Source organism: Pelmatolapia mariae, linkage group LG13, assembly GCF_036321145.2.
Source record: "Pelmatolapia mariae isolate MD_Pm_ZW linkage group LG13, Pm_UMD_F_2, whole genome shotgun sequence".
Taxonomy (NCBI): domain Eukaryota; kingdom Metazoa; phylum Chordata; class Actinopteri; order Cichliformes; family Cichlidae; genus Pelmatolapia; species Pelmatolapia mariae.
In genome coordinates, this window is record NC_086238.1 from 3,612,583 (window position 1) to 3,628,313 (window position 15,731).

A 15,731-nucleotide genomic window follows, 5' to 3' on the forward strand; every position below is an offset into this window, starting at 1 on the left:
TCCTGTTAGTAACACCAGTCAATAACAGCCAACCCAGAGTCTCTCCTCTCCTCTCCTGGATGATGAGGTGCGTAAAGAGGCGCCAACGCACCACACCGGGCTTGGGAGGTAGCTAATGAGCACACCAGACAGCCAGCCCCTGTCCAAGAAATCCGCTCAGAGCCGGAGACACCATGAAAACAAACTGCAGATTGCGGAGTAACGATTCACCTGCAGACGACTGAGTGAAGCGGCAGGATGGCGGGGGGTCGGAGGGGACTTGTGGCCCCTCAGAATACTTTTTTGGAGAATATTGTCAGACGGTCGAACGGTAAGGATGATGCGATTTAAACATTAAAAATGAAATCTACTCTGTTTTGAAAAGCTAGACATAATAAATGCCTCGACACAATCAACTGGTCTAATTAACTAAATAACGAGGAGGGCTAATTAAGAGTCCTTTATTGAGATTTTTTAAAGTAAATTTTTAGTGATCTTTTTACCAGGAGGGGAAAAACTGCTGGGTGTTAAACATTCTGATTAATGTTTCTAGTAGGATTGTCTATATCTTGCTCATTTATTTAGAGTAAGCCTATTCATCTTTAAAATTATTTCATTTTTTCACTTCCAGTTCCCATTTGTGAGCCCCTACTGTGTGCATTACAAGCATTAAATGTACTACTGATTACATAAGACGATTGGAAATGTCCAAGGAAAGATTGTATGGCTCAGAAATGTCTGGCTGATACTTATTTCTACAGTTTTCACATGAATAGATTATCAGTATAATATACAGTGAAAAGTCCTGCTTTTGATAGGATTCACTTTAATTTCCCTTTAAGTTACAGGTCAGTTTGAAATTTAGCTGTTGGGATTTTGTTATCAATATCTGAGGCATTATTATTTATTAAACTAAATCTAAAAATGTATCCAAAAGTAGTTGACATTTGTCCAACCATAATCCTAATAGTTATTGTTTATCATGTTCACTTTTCTTCATGGAGTCTGGGATGCCATGCACCATGTTCTAATTGGTGCTATGAATCAGTTAATAGAGAGGATTTTAGGTTTTCTTTTATAGCATTTTCAGTTACGTTTCACTGAAAGAAAACGCATATGAACTAAAATTAAGATTTTCTTTTTTAAACTTATAGAGACAAGTGGGATTTGTTTAGCCAACTGTTCTTTTAGTGAAAGCTGGGAATCTTGCAGTATTTCTGGACACTGGCTTCAGTAAAAACACAGAAAGTAGCTTTTCTGTGTTTTTTTTGATCCAACAGGACATGACAGCACGGACTGCAGAGTTGACAGCTAGCTGTGACAGAGAACCACCTGCGTTTGTTAATGCCTCTGTCATGAGACACATTTTGGGAAAATTACTGGATACGTACTATCTTTATGGGTTTTTTTGTTTTTGTTTTTTTTAAATAGGGGTTCACACATGTGAAACCACCATGTTTCTGTGCATGAACTCTCCACCTCACTGTCAGTCTGCTCCTGCTGCACATATCTACATTTAAATGTGTTATGACAAACAGGGAGCAGCCTGCTCAGAGACAGTGGCAGCATCTCTTCACAGTGAGGCTGGCTTTACAGCGTGATGTCTGGATTCCTAAGCTGTATAATATATTTAAGAAAATCCACCCTTTAAAAACAAAAGCAGATACATATGTTTTTCTTATGACCTTAGGCAGCCCATGATGGATTAGTAAGCGGTAAATCTCTCCCAAGCTTGAAACAAAGGAGCCGAGACTATAATCTGCTGGATGCCACTGAGACAGTGGTGGGTGGGCATTCGCAAACAATGAAATATTCCTTTTATGTACCAGTCATTCATTTTTAAATAGCTAGCTTTGTGCTATATTTTGATGACAGTGTTCAAGACAACTTTTTGATTTTCGTGCCCAGCAGTTCACCACCTACTTTGACTTTTAAATTATGCAGATATCTTCTCTTCTCTCACTATACTTACACTCCCCATTTAAACCTGTCAAACATTTTTCTCAGCACTTGTCTTAAAAGGAAACGAACAGTCACAAAGAACAGCACTGATGGCTCAATTACACATGTCAGTAACTTAAAAAGGTACATATTATGCTCATTTCCACCTCTGTATTTTTATTCTGGGATTCCACTAGATTAGCTTTGCATGTCTCAAAGTTTAAAAAACGTCTTTGATATACCCGTTTTATATGTTGCCCCTGAGTTCGTCCTCTTGTCCAAAACAATCCCTAGATTCCTTTACTAAAGTCTATTTTCCTCTGATTGGCCGACATCTAGAAGCCTGCCGAGGGGCAGCACTGACAGTCCTACGTGCTGCCCCTGTAGAAGACGACTGTATAAAAACATCACATGGAAAAAACAGACTGAAGCCTGAGATTTTGGCTCACAGAGATTAGAGATCATTGTTTGAAACTTTTTCTCCCAAAATTTGGTTCATAGTAACAACCTGCATACGTCTGTTTACTTGTTTTTTCAAATGACGGTATACTAACAAAAAAGCATAAGATAGGCACGGTTGAAGAAACAGCTGAAACAACGTCGGATTACATTGATATTAGCGTTATATTTGATACTGTAATATAAACTTACCTTGACTTTTTTAGAACATAGTCATGTTAGCTATACATTTTATTTTGTATTTATGTTTTTCTGTAGCAGTGTTGTAGAAGAGTGCATGTAGTCCAGGCATTTTAAGAGCACTGAGCAACACTGATAATGTTACACTATATTTACAACTCATCCATTTATGTGCAAATGCAATGCTGGCATTACTTGAAGTGCTTTTAGGGTTGGTCCCACATAAAACAGGGTAAAGCATAACAGGTCGCTTTTATTTGTTTGGAGTAAAGGTGCCACGAAAGTGTCCTGGAAAACTCGAAAACTGTTACAATGCATCTCAGAAATTAGTATAATCATAGCCGATCAACAAAAACAGAATGCTACCAGTTCAGGCCCAGCTGATGATCAGCTGTTTGCCACATTTGCCACATTTTATCGAATTAAACCAAAATGCTTATTTTTAGGACCTCCATCAAGAGCTGCAGCACATTTGACTCTAACGACCTTACCACATTTAAAGTCACTTAAATTACCTTTCTTTCCCATTTCGATGTTCAGATTGAGCTTTGTCAGGTCATCTTGACCATGGCTGCATTCATAAATATGTCAAGTTGCTGCCGATTGGCTGATTAGATATTTATGTTAATGAGCAGTTGAACAAGTGTAGCTACTGAGTGGGGCAATGGGTGTATAAGTGAAGCTGATGTTAGCTGAAGAAAGTTGAATCCATTAGCAGCTAAAGTGGCAAATATTTCTCTCAGATGTTATTAAAGATGAAATCAAAGCTTAAAAAAATGATCACAGGGCTATAAATGTGATTAAGTTTGTATGCTTGTTTCTGTTTTTATCTGCACTCATGTGGCCACTAATGTATTAACTTAATCAGAATAGTTTTTTTCAGACAGTTGCTTTAAATGTCTATCAGCAGCCATTCAAGTTAAACGCAAGCGTGTCTCTGTTTGTTTGACATTCAGCGCATGTTTCTCTCTGTAATCTGTTAACCCTCTTTTCTTTTCAAACATTTCAGTTTGGACACTGTCACATAGGCAGACAGGTACTATGAAGTTTAATTTGGCGTGCTGCTCATATTCCCCCTACAGTGTCTCTCTTTTTGTAATGTAACACTTAATGTTCTAGACCAAATGCTGTTAATTTACAAAGCTCAGATCTGAAATGTTTGCTGCAACCCATTAGTGAGTTAACAGATGCCTCCTTTTATTCCTCCTTCCTCCCAGGATCCCAACATTAACATGTGTTCACTGCAAAATAACATGTTGGCATGAAATGTTCTGTGCATCGTCCCCATGCTTTTAGTGATCATTCATGTGTTTTTGTGTTTAGATGTGATATATAAACTGTGTTTTGTGACCCAGTGTATTGAATTCCTTCCCTCCTGCTCCTTTACCTCAGTGTTGTGACATTGTTATAGTCTATGCCTGTATGTTTAGTTTTTCATGTTAGTTAAAATCACTATGTCCACTACTACATATTATGTTTTATTTTATTATGTTATCCACAAAAATCACCAAAATCTTCCTTTGTTTTTGATCCCTGTAGAACATTGTGTCATTGTGTGAGCTAGCTGCCAGGCATTATATGCGTAATGTTTTGCGCATTTTATATATCACAATGTGCATATGCACAAATTATTTCATTTGTCATTTAAATGCAATTGTTATTTGTAAAAGTGACACATATTCATGTTAAAATTTGTCTGAGTTTTTCAAAGTTTCCCAGAAAAACCCACTGCAGTCATTTGCACAATGTAGTACTTTATCTCGGTTTTTTAAAATGTCCCCTAAAATAAAAAATAGCAAAGTTATCTGTTTATCTAATGTATTACGACATGAGTAACAGCTTGAGTATGCTAATTATATAACTGCTGACAGGTTGAAAAAAGGATGGAAGCAAGTACGCATGCAAGTCTGGTTATTTAAGCTTAGTAACATTTTAGCCACAAATACGTTTTGCTCTGAATAATTCAAAATATGCCACATGATAACAAATGTGTTCTATTCTCCATAAAGGGTAGATACAGATATTTACAGTTTTCCATATCTATAAATTAATGGCAAACATACCTACTTTTTCACACACACACATTAAGCAGCTAATTAGGTCTATTACAAACTCTACATAGGTAAATATAAAAAAAGCAATAAAAACCTGTTTTTGCACTGCCGAGAAGCAAGTTAATGAAGCAGATAGTTGGATGCTTTCTGCATAAGCAAAGAGTTTGTTTGGTTACATTTGTTTACACTTGCCCTGAGTGTTTAATGAGCCGTAGGCGACCGTGGACTCTAATAAAAATCTTTAAACTGCTTTAAGTCACCAATCTCTTTAATTATAGACAATACAAAGATAAACATATGCTTATAAAATAGATGGAGAGATATAGAGATAGATGGATAGTGGTCAATAACTTTTTTACTTTTTCAGTTTAAGATACAGTTAGATACAGGTCTTTTCCCTTACCCTGTCTGTAGTTGAAGTATGTTACTCTATAATGCTATTTTTAGGAAATGCTGCGAGTTATTTGCCCTTTTTATTTCCTATTCACTCTAAAACAGATACCAACTTTGTCCTGGGAAATGCTCAGATAGTGGACTGGCCCATCGTCTACAGCAATGATGGTTTCTGCAAGCTGTCGGGGTATCACAGAGCAGAGGTGATGCAGAAAAGCAGCACCTGCAGGTAGGCAAAAGGGAACTCTATCTATTAATATATTGTACATTAAAAGCTAAAAACAAGAAACTGTCATACGTATTTAAATTTATTAAGAGACTTTCAAGAACACATCACAACATGAACATTAGCTTTGTTCATTTCACCAATTATTTTTTAATTACAGAGAAGTAATGAACTAAAAACAAATTTAACATAGCCAGGCTCTGGGTTGGCAAAACCTAAAACTACATCATGTAAAAGGAGGGCTTAACATGTAATTTGGCTATTTTTCGGCACATAATTGGTAGATTAATTAAGAGCTGTCTTCATTCAAAGACATCATTAGAATGAGTGCCAGGGATGTATAAAGAATATAAAAAACAAAACATAAAACCAGTACAAATACACCAAGAGAGCAGCTCTACACATTAGACTTACTTCAGACTTGATCTATTTGAATGTTATGGGCTACTATAAGTGCAGTTAGGTCCAGCAGTCAAACAACTAAACGTGTGCAAATTCCAGGGATACTTGATACTATTTGCACTGCTGTGATTTCTTTCTTCTAACGTACAGCTCAAGAAGTTGCACGTAAAAATGTATTCCTTCAGCAGAATGTCTTTTTTTTACACTTACAGTACTGAAAATTCAAAGAATCAGTAAAAAAATTGGAGCTTACAGACGATTTTAACCCAACACTGAACACGAACCTGGCCTAGATCAAGGTAATGTACTGTATTGTACTGTACTACTGAAAACTTTAAATTTAGACTCAAAATACTTCATTAAGCCCTCAAGCATTTCGTTGTTATGGCACTACCTTAATGTAAACTTTTTTTTACAGCTGTTTCTCGTCAATAAATAAATAAGATTGTTCAGTGACACTTGGAGAACATGTTATGGCCACTGCTGTCTCGATGAGCTCCTGGCAATGCTAAAATATTCACACTTTATGTTTAATGAAGTTAGTTTAAATTTCTCCATTAAAAAGAAATGTGTGGAGCCCTCACTTAGATCCTTTCATCACATAGGTATGGTATTACTTTGGGTCCTGTGATAAAAGATCTGTATGGGGTTGGCACTGTTTGATCCGACATCAGACAGTTTAAAATGTAGTTCTGTCACAATAGGAGTCATTTTTAGTTATGGATGCAGTTACTGTGAAATCCTTTGTTTTTATGCATTTACACCTTCTACCACCAGGCAGAGCGTGCTGACGTTGTGAAGTGGGAAAGCCTTATTTCAGGAGGATAATGTAATCAGTGGTTGCTTGTGGTCTGAGAGATCTGCCTTTAATGAATATTTGGAGTTATTTTAATTGAAATGGAAAAAATAGCCTATACTGCAAATAGTCCCTACATGCCACAACTGACTATATGTAGTGTTTTCAAATTGAACTTCTTTGCAAATTTGCTTGTTAATTACCAGAATAAGAGGAACATTCACCCATCAGCAGTACATGCAAATGTTTTTTCTGTTATTTTTGTTAATGAAATAGCAAGAAGTACTTCTGGTCAGGTGCAGCGTCTGCAGTAATGGGATTTGTTGTTCAGTACAGTGAAGTTGTACTTGAGGTACATTTACATATTCCAGATCATCTTATCACTTTAATTAAACCAAGATAACCCGAGTAAACACAAAGTGCACACTCTAAATGATATTTTCATTTATTAGGGGGTTAAAAAAAAGCTATCAAAACCTGCTTGTGTGAAAGTTTAACTGCTCTTTTAACAACTGGTTGTGCCATTTTTGACAACAAGAACTGCAATCAAGTGTTTGTGACTGGCCGTTTTTCACATTGCTTTGGAGAAATTTTTGCACATTGTTCTTTAGAGAATTGTTTTAATTCAGCCACACTGCAGGATTGTCAAGGTGGACTTTCTGGTGTTTTATGGATTATTGTCCTGCTGCATAACTCGAGTGTGCTTGAGCTTCAGAGCATGAACTGATGGCTGGACATTTTTGGCAAATGTGAGGCTCTTTGTTCTTTTTGGTCAGCCTTGGAGCTCTTCCATAGATGCTATTTTTGCACAGTCTCTTTCTTATTGTTTAACCATGGACACTGATCCTAACTGAGGGTGAGGCCTGCAGTTATTTAGATATCCTGAGTTCTTTGTGACCTCATGGATGAGTCGTCGGTGTGCTCTTGGAGTAATTTTGGTAGGCTGGTCTCTATGAAGTGTTCTCCAGTTGTGGATAATGGCTCTCACCGTGTTTGCTTCCAGTCCCAAATCCTTAGAGATGGCTTTGTAACCCTTACCAGACCAAGAGATTACAATGACTTTTATATTGAATTCTTTAAATTCTGGCATGATGTGTTGTGTTTTGAGATCGCTTAGTGTACTTCACTTTTAAGTTTTCTTGATTCAACAGGTCTGCCAGTTATCAGTGCTGGGTGTTGCTAGTGAAATTGAACTTGTAATAATTTGTTGGATGGTCAGAAACGAAAGTGTGACAAACATGCAAAAACCTCTACTGCTGTTCCTCCTGCATTATAACTTTTTTTTTTTTACACGCAACCAGCACTCTACACCCTCTTTACACTGCCACACACTTGACCAATTGTCAGTGTGACAGGAATGTCTAAACTTTGCCTAAGTGCTTGTCTAGGTGGAGATACATTTTATTTAATCATAAATAGTATACATAAAGTAATGGACAAACTGACATTGAAGCAATAGTGCTACACAAAAGGTTAAGGGATCACCAGAGTTTATTTATGTTTAATCCGGTAGGAGACAAGACCTAACACTCCCAAACATAAATGCCAACTTCAATGACACTATGTAGGAAAAGTCAGGGGATCAGACCAGATTTCATGGCAATATCCGTGGGATATTTCAGTCTGGGCCAAATTGCTGGGCTTGATGGGATTGATAATGCTGTCTATAAAGCCGCGTCTCTAGCAGGGCTGAAGAGCCGAGTGATCAGTTTTTGATTTATTTGTCACGAATTCAAACCTAGAAATACAATTATCAGCTTAAACCTAACAATTAAGATGTGGATACACAGTTATTAGTGACACTGTGGGGCTAACTTTGCTATGTCAAAGGCCTGGCTTTATACGAGACCCAGCTGACAGGAGAATCAATTCTTTTTGCCAGAGCATCTCACCAGAGGAAGTTCAAATTACACAGACCACTCAATTAGATCTGATATGATATTCCCATAGTTAAACACAGTCTAGCAGATTGTTTGGGGTTTTTTTGCACCGCCACAGAGCCAGAAACCAGACACAAATCTGTGATGTAATCAGCTTGTAACAGCTGAAACTGCCTTTGCATCACCGACTATAATGGTAAACCTGTAGATATACATAAACATAAAGGAATAAAAGGTTATTGGAGTGAGTAAATCATTTCAGGACTTGTTTGTTGTGCCTACAATAAGGATGCCACTAACCACCATATTAATAGGATCCCAGTGAAACAGTTGGTGCTGCCAAATCTGAAAAACGTGGGAGATTTCATCTGTTGCGGGAGATGGTGTTTGTTACAGCCAGCACTGCGGCTATTACTGATTTAGACCCTCGGGTGCCCAAACATAAGCTGCAGAGCACACGCCAATACAAATATTGAAGCCAATGTGTAATGGTTTGTTGTGGTTTAATATCAGGTCGGTAAATCAAGTGCAGTCTTCTGTTTGAAAGAGGAAGAAAAACAAACTTAAAATCTCCCGAATGTCTTTGATGGAAAGCAGAAAACGAGTGAGGGAGGAAACCTGATAATTAATAAATCACTAATGCGTTATTTCTGCAATAGGTAGTAATGAATTGTAGGAGAACACACTGAGAGATATATTCATAACTAATTACTTAATTATTGTGGTGAAAAGATCATACTGAGCACTTACTATCAAACTGCTCACAAGAGTGAGGATGAGCATAAAAAGAGGAACCAGTGATTAGTAGTTATCAGTGAACGAATTAATGAAACAAAACATTTCCGTATATAAACTTGCATTTCTCTATTTGTGCATTTCATTGGTTATTCCTGTTTCTTTGTAGCTACACTTCTTCACACGTTTATTCCTGTATTTCTTTGTGGGGATTTCTACTATCTTAAGTCTAAAGCAGGATCTAAGGTGAACTAAACAGAGGCAAATAATTGCTATTAAATATGTATGACACAAGCCAACTGCTGACCTATTAGCAACACCCAATAGGGGCTGTTAAAATCACAGGGTAAGCATTTTGTGAGGTAGTCTTGCTGTAGGGAGATGTTAGGAAAGCGGCACACACTAGCATCGCCTCTTTTCTTTGAGATTATTTTTTCAGTTATTATTATTTTATATTTATCAATATTTAATTTATCCCAAGAGTAGGGATTTGAAACCTTGAGTAGTGGTGGAAATTTTGGAAAATGTCATCAACTTTAATGCTTTTTTACAGTTTTTGTGGCACAAACACTATTAGCGTGGAAAAAGAAGAAGAAGCAGAATAGGTTTCCTGGTGCTTCACTGCTTTGTCAGAAGAATCTCTAAAAACGTCTAATTTTATCATGTTAAATGGGGCATTATTCTTACACAAAGAAATGAACCAAAAGGCAGTACTTTAAAAAGTTACATTAAACACAAAGAATTAAGAAAAAAAAGGTATTATTAAAAAACAAAAGACTTTCAGGTTGAAACTACAGTTTCTTGCGACTGCCTCTCTTAAATATATATATTAACTGGCATTGAAAGACATAATTACAATACTCCAGCTGTATAAAAGGCTATTATGACCACAGTAATAAAGTGATTTTCCCATGGCAGTGACTGTGAAAGCAGAAATTTTGATATATCTCAGCCCTCAACATGGTCATAAAGGCTGAATCTGAGCCAAGCAAGAAGCAAAACAAAACTCAGCTATTTCATTAAAACCTGGCAACGCTGATGTTACTGCCAGTGTTTAACTGCTTATGGAAGATAACTATACAACACTGTCTTTTTATGCATTGCTGTATGCTAGGAATAGAGTCACTGGCTATATACTCAGCAGCTTACACAGTTCTCATGTTAATAATTCATATATGCTGCATTTCTTTACATGAGTCAGTACTCTGTTGGGTTTTTTGGGGGGTTTTCAGCTGTGCCCATTGGTTCTCTACTGGAAGATAACTTTCCAGATCAATTTTATTTTTTAATCTGAACTATTTAAAAAAACAAAGTCATTTAGGTAGTAGCCACTTTCTCTTCAGAGATATTCCCAAACCTTTAATCATCCTGGTGTTTAAGTTATTTTTATTTGATGTAAAAAACAAAAAAAAATAATAAAAAAAATCCTGTGCCTTATTATGAGCTCATAAAACATTCACATTGTGGATTTTTAATGTTTTTGAAGATGACTCAAACATAAGATGTATGCTCATTTCTCCAGAGTCTAATAACGAGCTCTTTTTGCGCATCAGTTACATCCTTCTATAAACACACATGATGATGATGATGATGAAGTGATTTGAGGAAATGCTATTACATATTCTTCTTTGAAGAATGTCAATCTCCTCCCCGCAAAGGGGAAAGACAGGAGGTGTGAGATGAGGACATTCGTCACTGATGTTACATCAAGCGCTGGTCTGAAAAGTCTCTGCAGCATCAGAATTTAGTCTCATTAAATTTAGCCTTCCTTTTGTATTTCATAACAGACTATATTTAGATCACGCTGGAGCGGGCTGCTACTGAGGCTGGCACTAATAAGTAAAGTGAGATGAATGTCTCTGTAGTGTGCTTAAAAGTGTTCGTGGTTGCTTAACCCATCTTCAGGTTTAATTTGCATTTGGCCAATTAGCATCCAGGGCTGCATTTGTCTTTTTATGCTTTCAGGATACATTTATATGAATTTTAACCCACTTGATATTTTACACAGCTTGGTCTGCTTAGTTTAGATATAATTTTTTATAACTGAGGTGAAACTGAGAGGAAATCCTGACCGAGGCATGATTTAAAGGTAAATGCAGTGACATAAAAAGTTGTCAAAGCAGTGCTTGATTTTAAGCCAACAGAACAAAATCTCACAAGGTAATCTAACACTAAAGATATTTTCCCATTCAAACCTTTCTCGCCACCCTTTTAGTAAAAGAGAGAAAGCTGCTTCTCTTTTAAGATTTCAAATTGTTATTTCCCTTTGTGTTTTCCAGCTTCATGTACGGGGAGCTCACAGACAAGGACACGACGGAAAAAATGCGACTAACATTTGAGAATTATGAGATGAACTCGTTTGAAATACTGATGTACAAGAAGAACAGTGAGTAGCGACTCCACATGCGAGAAAAGAGAAAACTTCCACCGTCTCCTCGTCATGCAAATGTATTCAGAGCCTCTGTAACATACAGCAGAGTTCAAAGGCAGCCAAGAACATTTCTACCTCTAGAAATGTGCTAATTGGTTGAGAGCCAGACCAGAGGAGCCTTCCTCAGCAAAATGTGGGGTTGTTTGTTTCCTGTTGCTGGTGTAACATGCAAAGTTTTGAAAGGCCATGCAATCAAGATCCCTACTATGCTTATATGCACACTCTGATTCTTTCCCTTTATAAGAAGCAGGTGATGAAGCTAAATGTGTGCTGTTCTTTGTACTTTCAGGGACGCCTGTTTGGTTTTTTGTGAAGATTGCTCCCATTCGTAATGAACAAGAAAAAGTGGTCCTGTTTCTCTGCACATTCAGCGACATCACAGCCTTTAAACAGCCTATTGAAGACGATTCTTCCAAAGGTTAGACTCTGGGCAAATTTAATTTGTTTAACTACACATTTTTATCAGACAGGGTGAGAGTGAGTAAAATAGACAAAAAAAAAAGAATGTACATCCATACTTGGGCGCCACATGAGTCTGTAAAATCCTGTTAGATCTATTTTTCCACTACACATGATAGACCCGTATGATCTACTTCTCATTCAGAGGTCAAATCAGTCTGCCAGCTTTCACCATTCAACCCTCTATATTGTGCATCTGCTCTGGAAAGTACCCAGTCAGTCAAATGTGCCTCATCTTCATAGTTATCAGTACACAGCACAAAAAGTTATTCACTGGACTGTATGAGTGTTAAAGACAGATAAAATAGAACATGAATTAGTGCAAGAGTGCATCCAGTAATAGGGGCAAAAACGGGGTTTGTCGTTAACATGAAACTGACATTATAGTTCAGGCTTGAGCATCAACAGGTAGGATGAAAAGACATGGATGTTTGTGTTCCCTGAACTGATACTGGAGACTGTAGTAACATACTGCCAAAACAGCGTTTGGAGGGTTGATGGATAAATGCATTTCATCACTATAAAAAATAAATTTATGTGCACTATAGGGCACTAAACTAACTAGCAGTTGCCGGTTTCCACATGTAGCAGAGAGGGAGTGGTATTTTTAATAATTAGGATTCATCCTTTAATTCACCATTTAATTCATTGGACATAGGTCCAATATTTCCACTCGTCTGTGCTCTATTTTTAGTTTTCACCAACTCTTTAGTGAAATTTATGATTCTGAATCCTCAACAGTGTTCACCAGCCAGTGGCTAACTTTGTCTGTCTGCTGCTTGGTGCTCAGTAGGGGACGTGCACTGCTTTTGCTGAAAACGGCAGCCTGCTGTGACCATAAACAACATTAATGAGAGTGAACCAAAGCCACCCACGCAATTTTGTTGCCCAAAAGATGCAGAAATCTAAACATTACCCTGATATGATCCATTTTTCGACCTGATAGATTTGTGGAAATAAAAACAAAACACGCAATAAGTTGCATTGTGTATGTTGTGCACAAATATCCCTTCTTAACAATGTTTATCATGACTCTGATTTTTGTATGAGTACAGTAAGTATACCCTTACTGTTTTCACAGAAATTAAGTAGCAGCCAGGTGCTGCTAATCAAATTCACTTGATTAATTGATCATCAGTAAGTGTGACCACCTCTATAACAGGAAATGTTTTTTTCTGGCCCGGAGCATTCAGCTTTGTGTGTACACAATGCCACAATCTTCCCATTAGCAGACGTGCCAGCAAATTTACACGAGGTCAGACTGTGTAACGTTAAGAGAAACCTCAAAAACCCAAGGGCTTCATCTTAGACTCTACAGGCCTCAGTTAGCACGTTAAATGTTAAACTTAGTGACTGCATAATTAGATAAAAAGCCTGAACAAGTACAGGTTGTTTGGAAGTGTTGCCAGGAAAAAGCTTATTCTCTCTAAAAAGGCACATGGCAGCACTGCTTAGGTTTTACAAAGCTACATCTGAGCAAACTGCAAAAGTTCTCTAACAATGTCCGTTGACCATAATGCACTGTGCTACATTTGGTGAAAGCAAACAGAGCATATCAGCACAGATACCGCATACCAAGCACGGTGATGGAGGGGTGATGATTTGGGCTTGTTTTGCAGCTATAGTAGCAGCTTGCTCAACCACGAACTCCTCATTATGCCAAAGTATTCTACTGTCAAATGTGAGAGCATCTGTCAGACAGTAAAAGCGTAGTCAAAACTGGGTCATGCAGCAGCACAATGATCCCACTCATAGCAGCAAATCTACGACAAACTGCCATAGTCCAGTCAAAGGCCAGATTCAACCTGAAGTAGGTCAAAATTCCTCCACAAAGATGCGACTGACTGATCATACATTTCAAGTTATTGCTGCTAAAAGTGGTTCTCCAGGCTACTATATGATAATGTATGTTTCTAAGCATATGACAGAAGATATAAACAGACCTATACTCATGATCTCATGAGATCGTATGTGATCAGGTGGTCTGACAATGTCAATGAAGGTAACTTAAAAAATTAAACACAGGACTATAGAAAACCACATCCTGTCAGTGGTTGACTAACATTTTATGATGAACTTTTCTTTAATTCGCCTGGCCCAAGAACTTAACAGTTTTTTTAAAACCCAGAGGCTGTTATCATGTTCTGTCCTATTTGGCTTATAAGACTTTTGCTGGGCAGTTTGTATCAGGAGCCTTGAAACTGTGTTTCTTGGCTTGGCCTTCTTCACCTGCACATGAATTTTTGTAAAAGTGAGGTATCATGAATTTATTCAAACTGAAATCTGAAGCTTGTTGAAGTTGTTGATGCCCTGCATACCCAGATAATAATCAAGCTTTAATATGCATACGTAGCAGATGCTGAGCAAATGTTCAATACTGAAAAAAGTGATTTCAGAGCCACAACTCTACAAGCAGCGAAAGCGTGTTGTAGCCCCAAGAAAAATCTGAAGTATCAAGACTCATATTGAAAATTTGCTTTCTGTTCGTGTTTAATGATCAGGCTGGGGAAAGTTCGCCCGGCTGACTCGTGCTCTAACAAGCAGCAGAGGAGTCTTACAACAGCTGCAGCCCACAGTTCACAAAGGAGAGAACGTCCACAAGCACTCCCGCCTCGCTGAGGTAAGGTTCGCTCATTGGATTTAATTTCAGATTTTTTTTCCACTGTTGAAGTTAAACAGTGTTACATTCTGTAGGAAATAAAATGTCCACAGATGTGAGATGGTGCTTAAATGTCATTAGTAGGTGAAAATCTAATTAAAATATGAATATTGTGTATGAGAGGGAAAACAGAGTAAATGAACAAGGGAGTTTGTTACATAAGAACTAACTTTGGACACATTTTTCATGAGCAGGTGAACTTCAGTCACTAAAAGGATTACGTAATGCAAACCTTAGCTGCAGCATTTTTGGCTCCCCATTGTGGCAATTTACCTGTCTGCGCTGAGCTTCACATATTTACTGGGGTTTTTTGTGCAGGTTCTGCAGCTCGGCTCAGATATCCTACCTCAGTACAAGCAGGAGACTCCCAAAACTCCTCCTCACATCATCCTGCACTACTGCCTCTTCAAGACCACATGGGACTGGGTTATCCTCATCCTCACCTTCTACACCGCCATCATGGTGCCCTACAATGTCTCCTTCAAGATGAAGCAGAACAATGTCACGTGGCTGGTGGTAGACAGCATTGTGGATGTCATTTTTTTGGTGGACATAGTTTTAAACTTCCACACCACATTTGTTGGACCTGCCGGTGAGGTCATCTCAGACCCCAAGTTGATTCGGATGAATTACCTGAAGACATGGTTTGTTATTGACCTGCTGTCATGCCTGCCATATGATGTCATCAACGCCTTCGAGAATGTAGATGAGGTGAGTGCAGCGCTGTGCGTGTGGCTCAAATGATTTGTTGATTCAAAACCTGACTCCCAAATAATAGCAGTTGTTGTTTTTCTTTGCTTTGGCTCATAGTAAACAAAACAGTTGGACTGTCTTGACCTGGCAGAAACTGAATGTATTATTTTTAGGTATTTTTAAGTGGTTACTGGCTGTTTCCCCATTTTCTACTAATCAAGGAATATGAATGCATATCATTTTAGATTTAATCCTTTTAGACTGTTGGTCAGTCTAAATAACTTCTTGAAACACCTTGAAGTAACAAGCAAATTATTCTAAACTCGTGATAAAATAAAAAGCCATCAGCCATATGGACCTTTGGTGGTGTCCGTCATGTCTGGTACCTCAGAGGATGGCGCTTTAAGGGGTTTTCAAGTGATTGGCTTGTCACGCGTCACTTTG

The 15,731-nt window shown here is 37.8% G+C and overlaps 1 protein-coding gene across 2 annotated transcripts in view; it reads left to right on the top strand.

Moving 5' to 3' along the window:
• Window positions 1-131: 131 nt before the first annotated feature.
• Window positions 132-15,731, top strand: part of LOC134639986 (potassium voltage-gated channel subfamily H member 1-like) — a 59,963-nt gene continuing 44,363 nt past the window's right edge. Inside the window, exons 1-7 of one of the 2 annotated variants that reach the window (XM_063491527.1) lie at window positions 132-310; window positions 3,569-3,595; window positions 5,112-5,235; window positions 11,325-11,431; window positions 11,766-11,894; window positions 14,437-14,555; window positions 14,913-15,305. In XM_063491527.1, the coding sequence (XP_063347597.1) occupies window positions 238-310; window positions 3,569-3,595; window positions 5,112-5,235; window positions 11,325-11,431; window positions 11,766-11,894; window positions 14,437-14,555; window positions 14,913-15,305 (972 nt within the window). In that variant the 5' untranslated portion in view covers window positions 132-237. The remainder of the gene's footprint in view (window positions 311-3,568; window positions 3,596-5,111; window positions 5,236-11,324; window positions 11,432-11,765; window positions 11,895-14,436; window positions 14,556-14,912; window positions 15,306-15,731) is intronic. The other variant, XM_063491528.1, reaches the window with a different exon arrangement.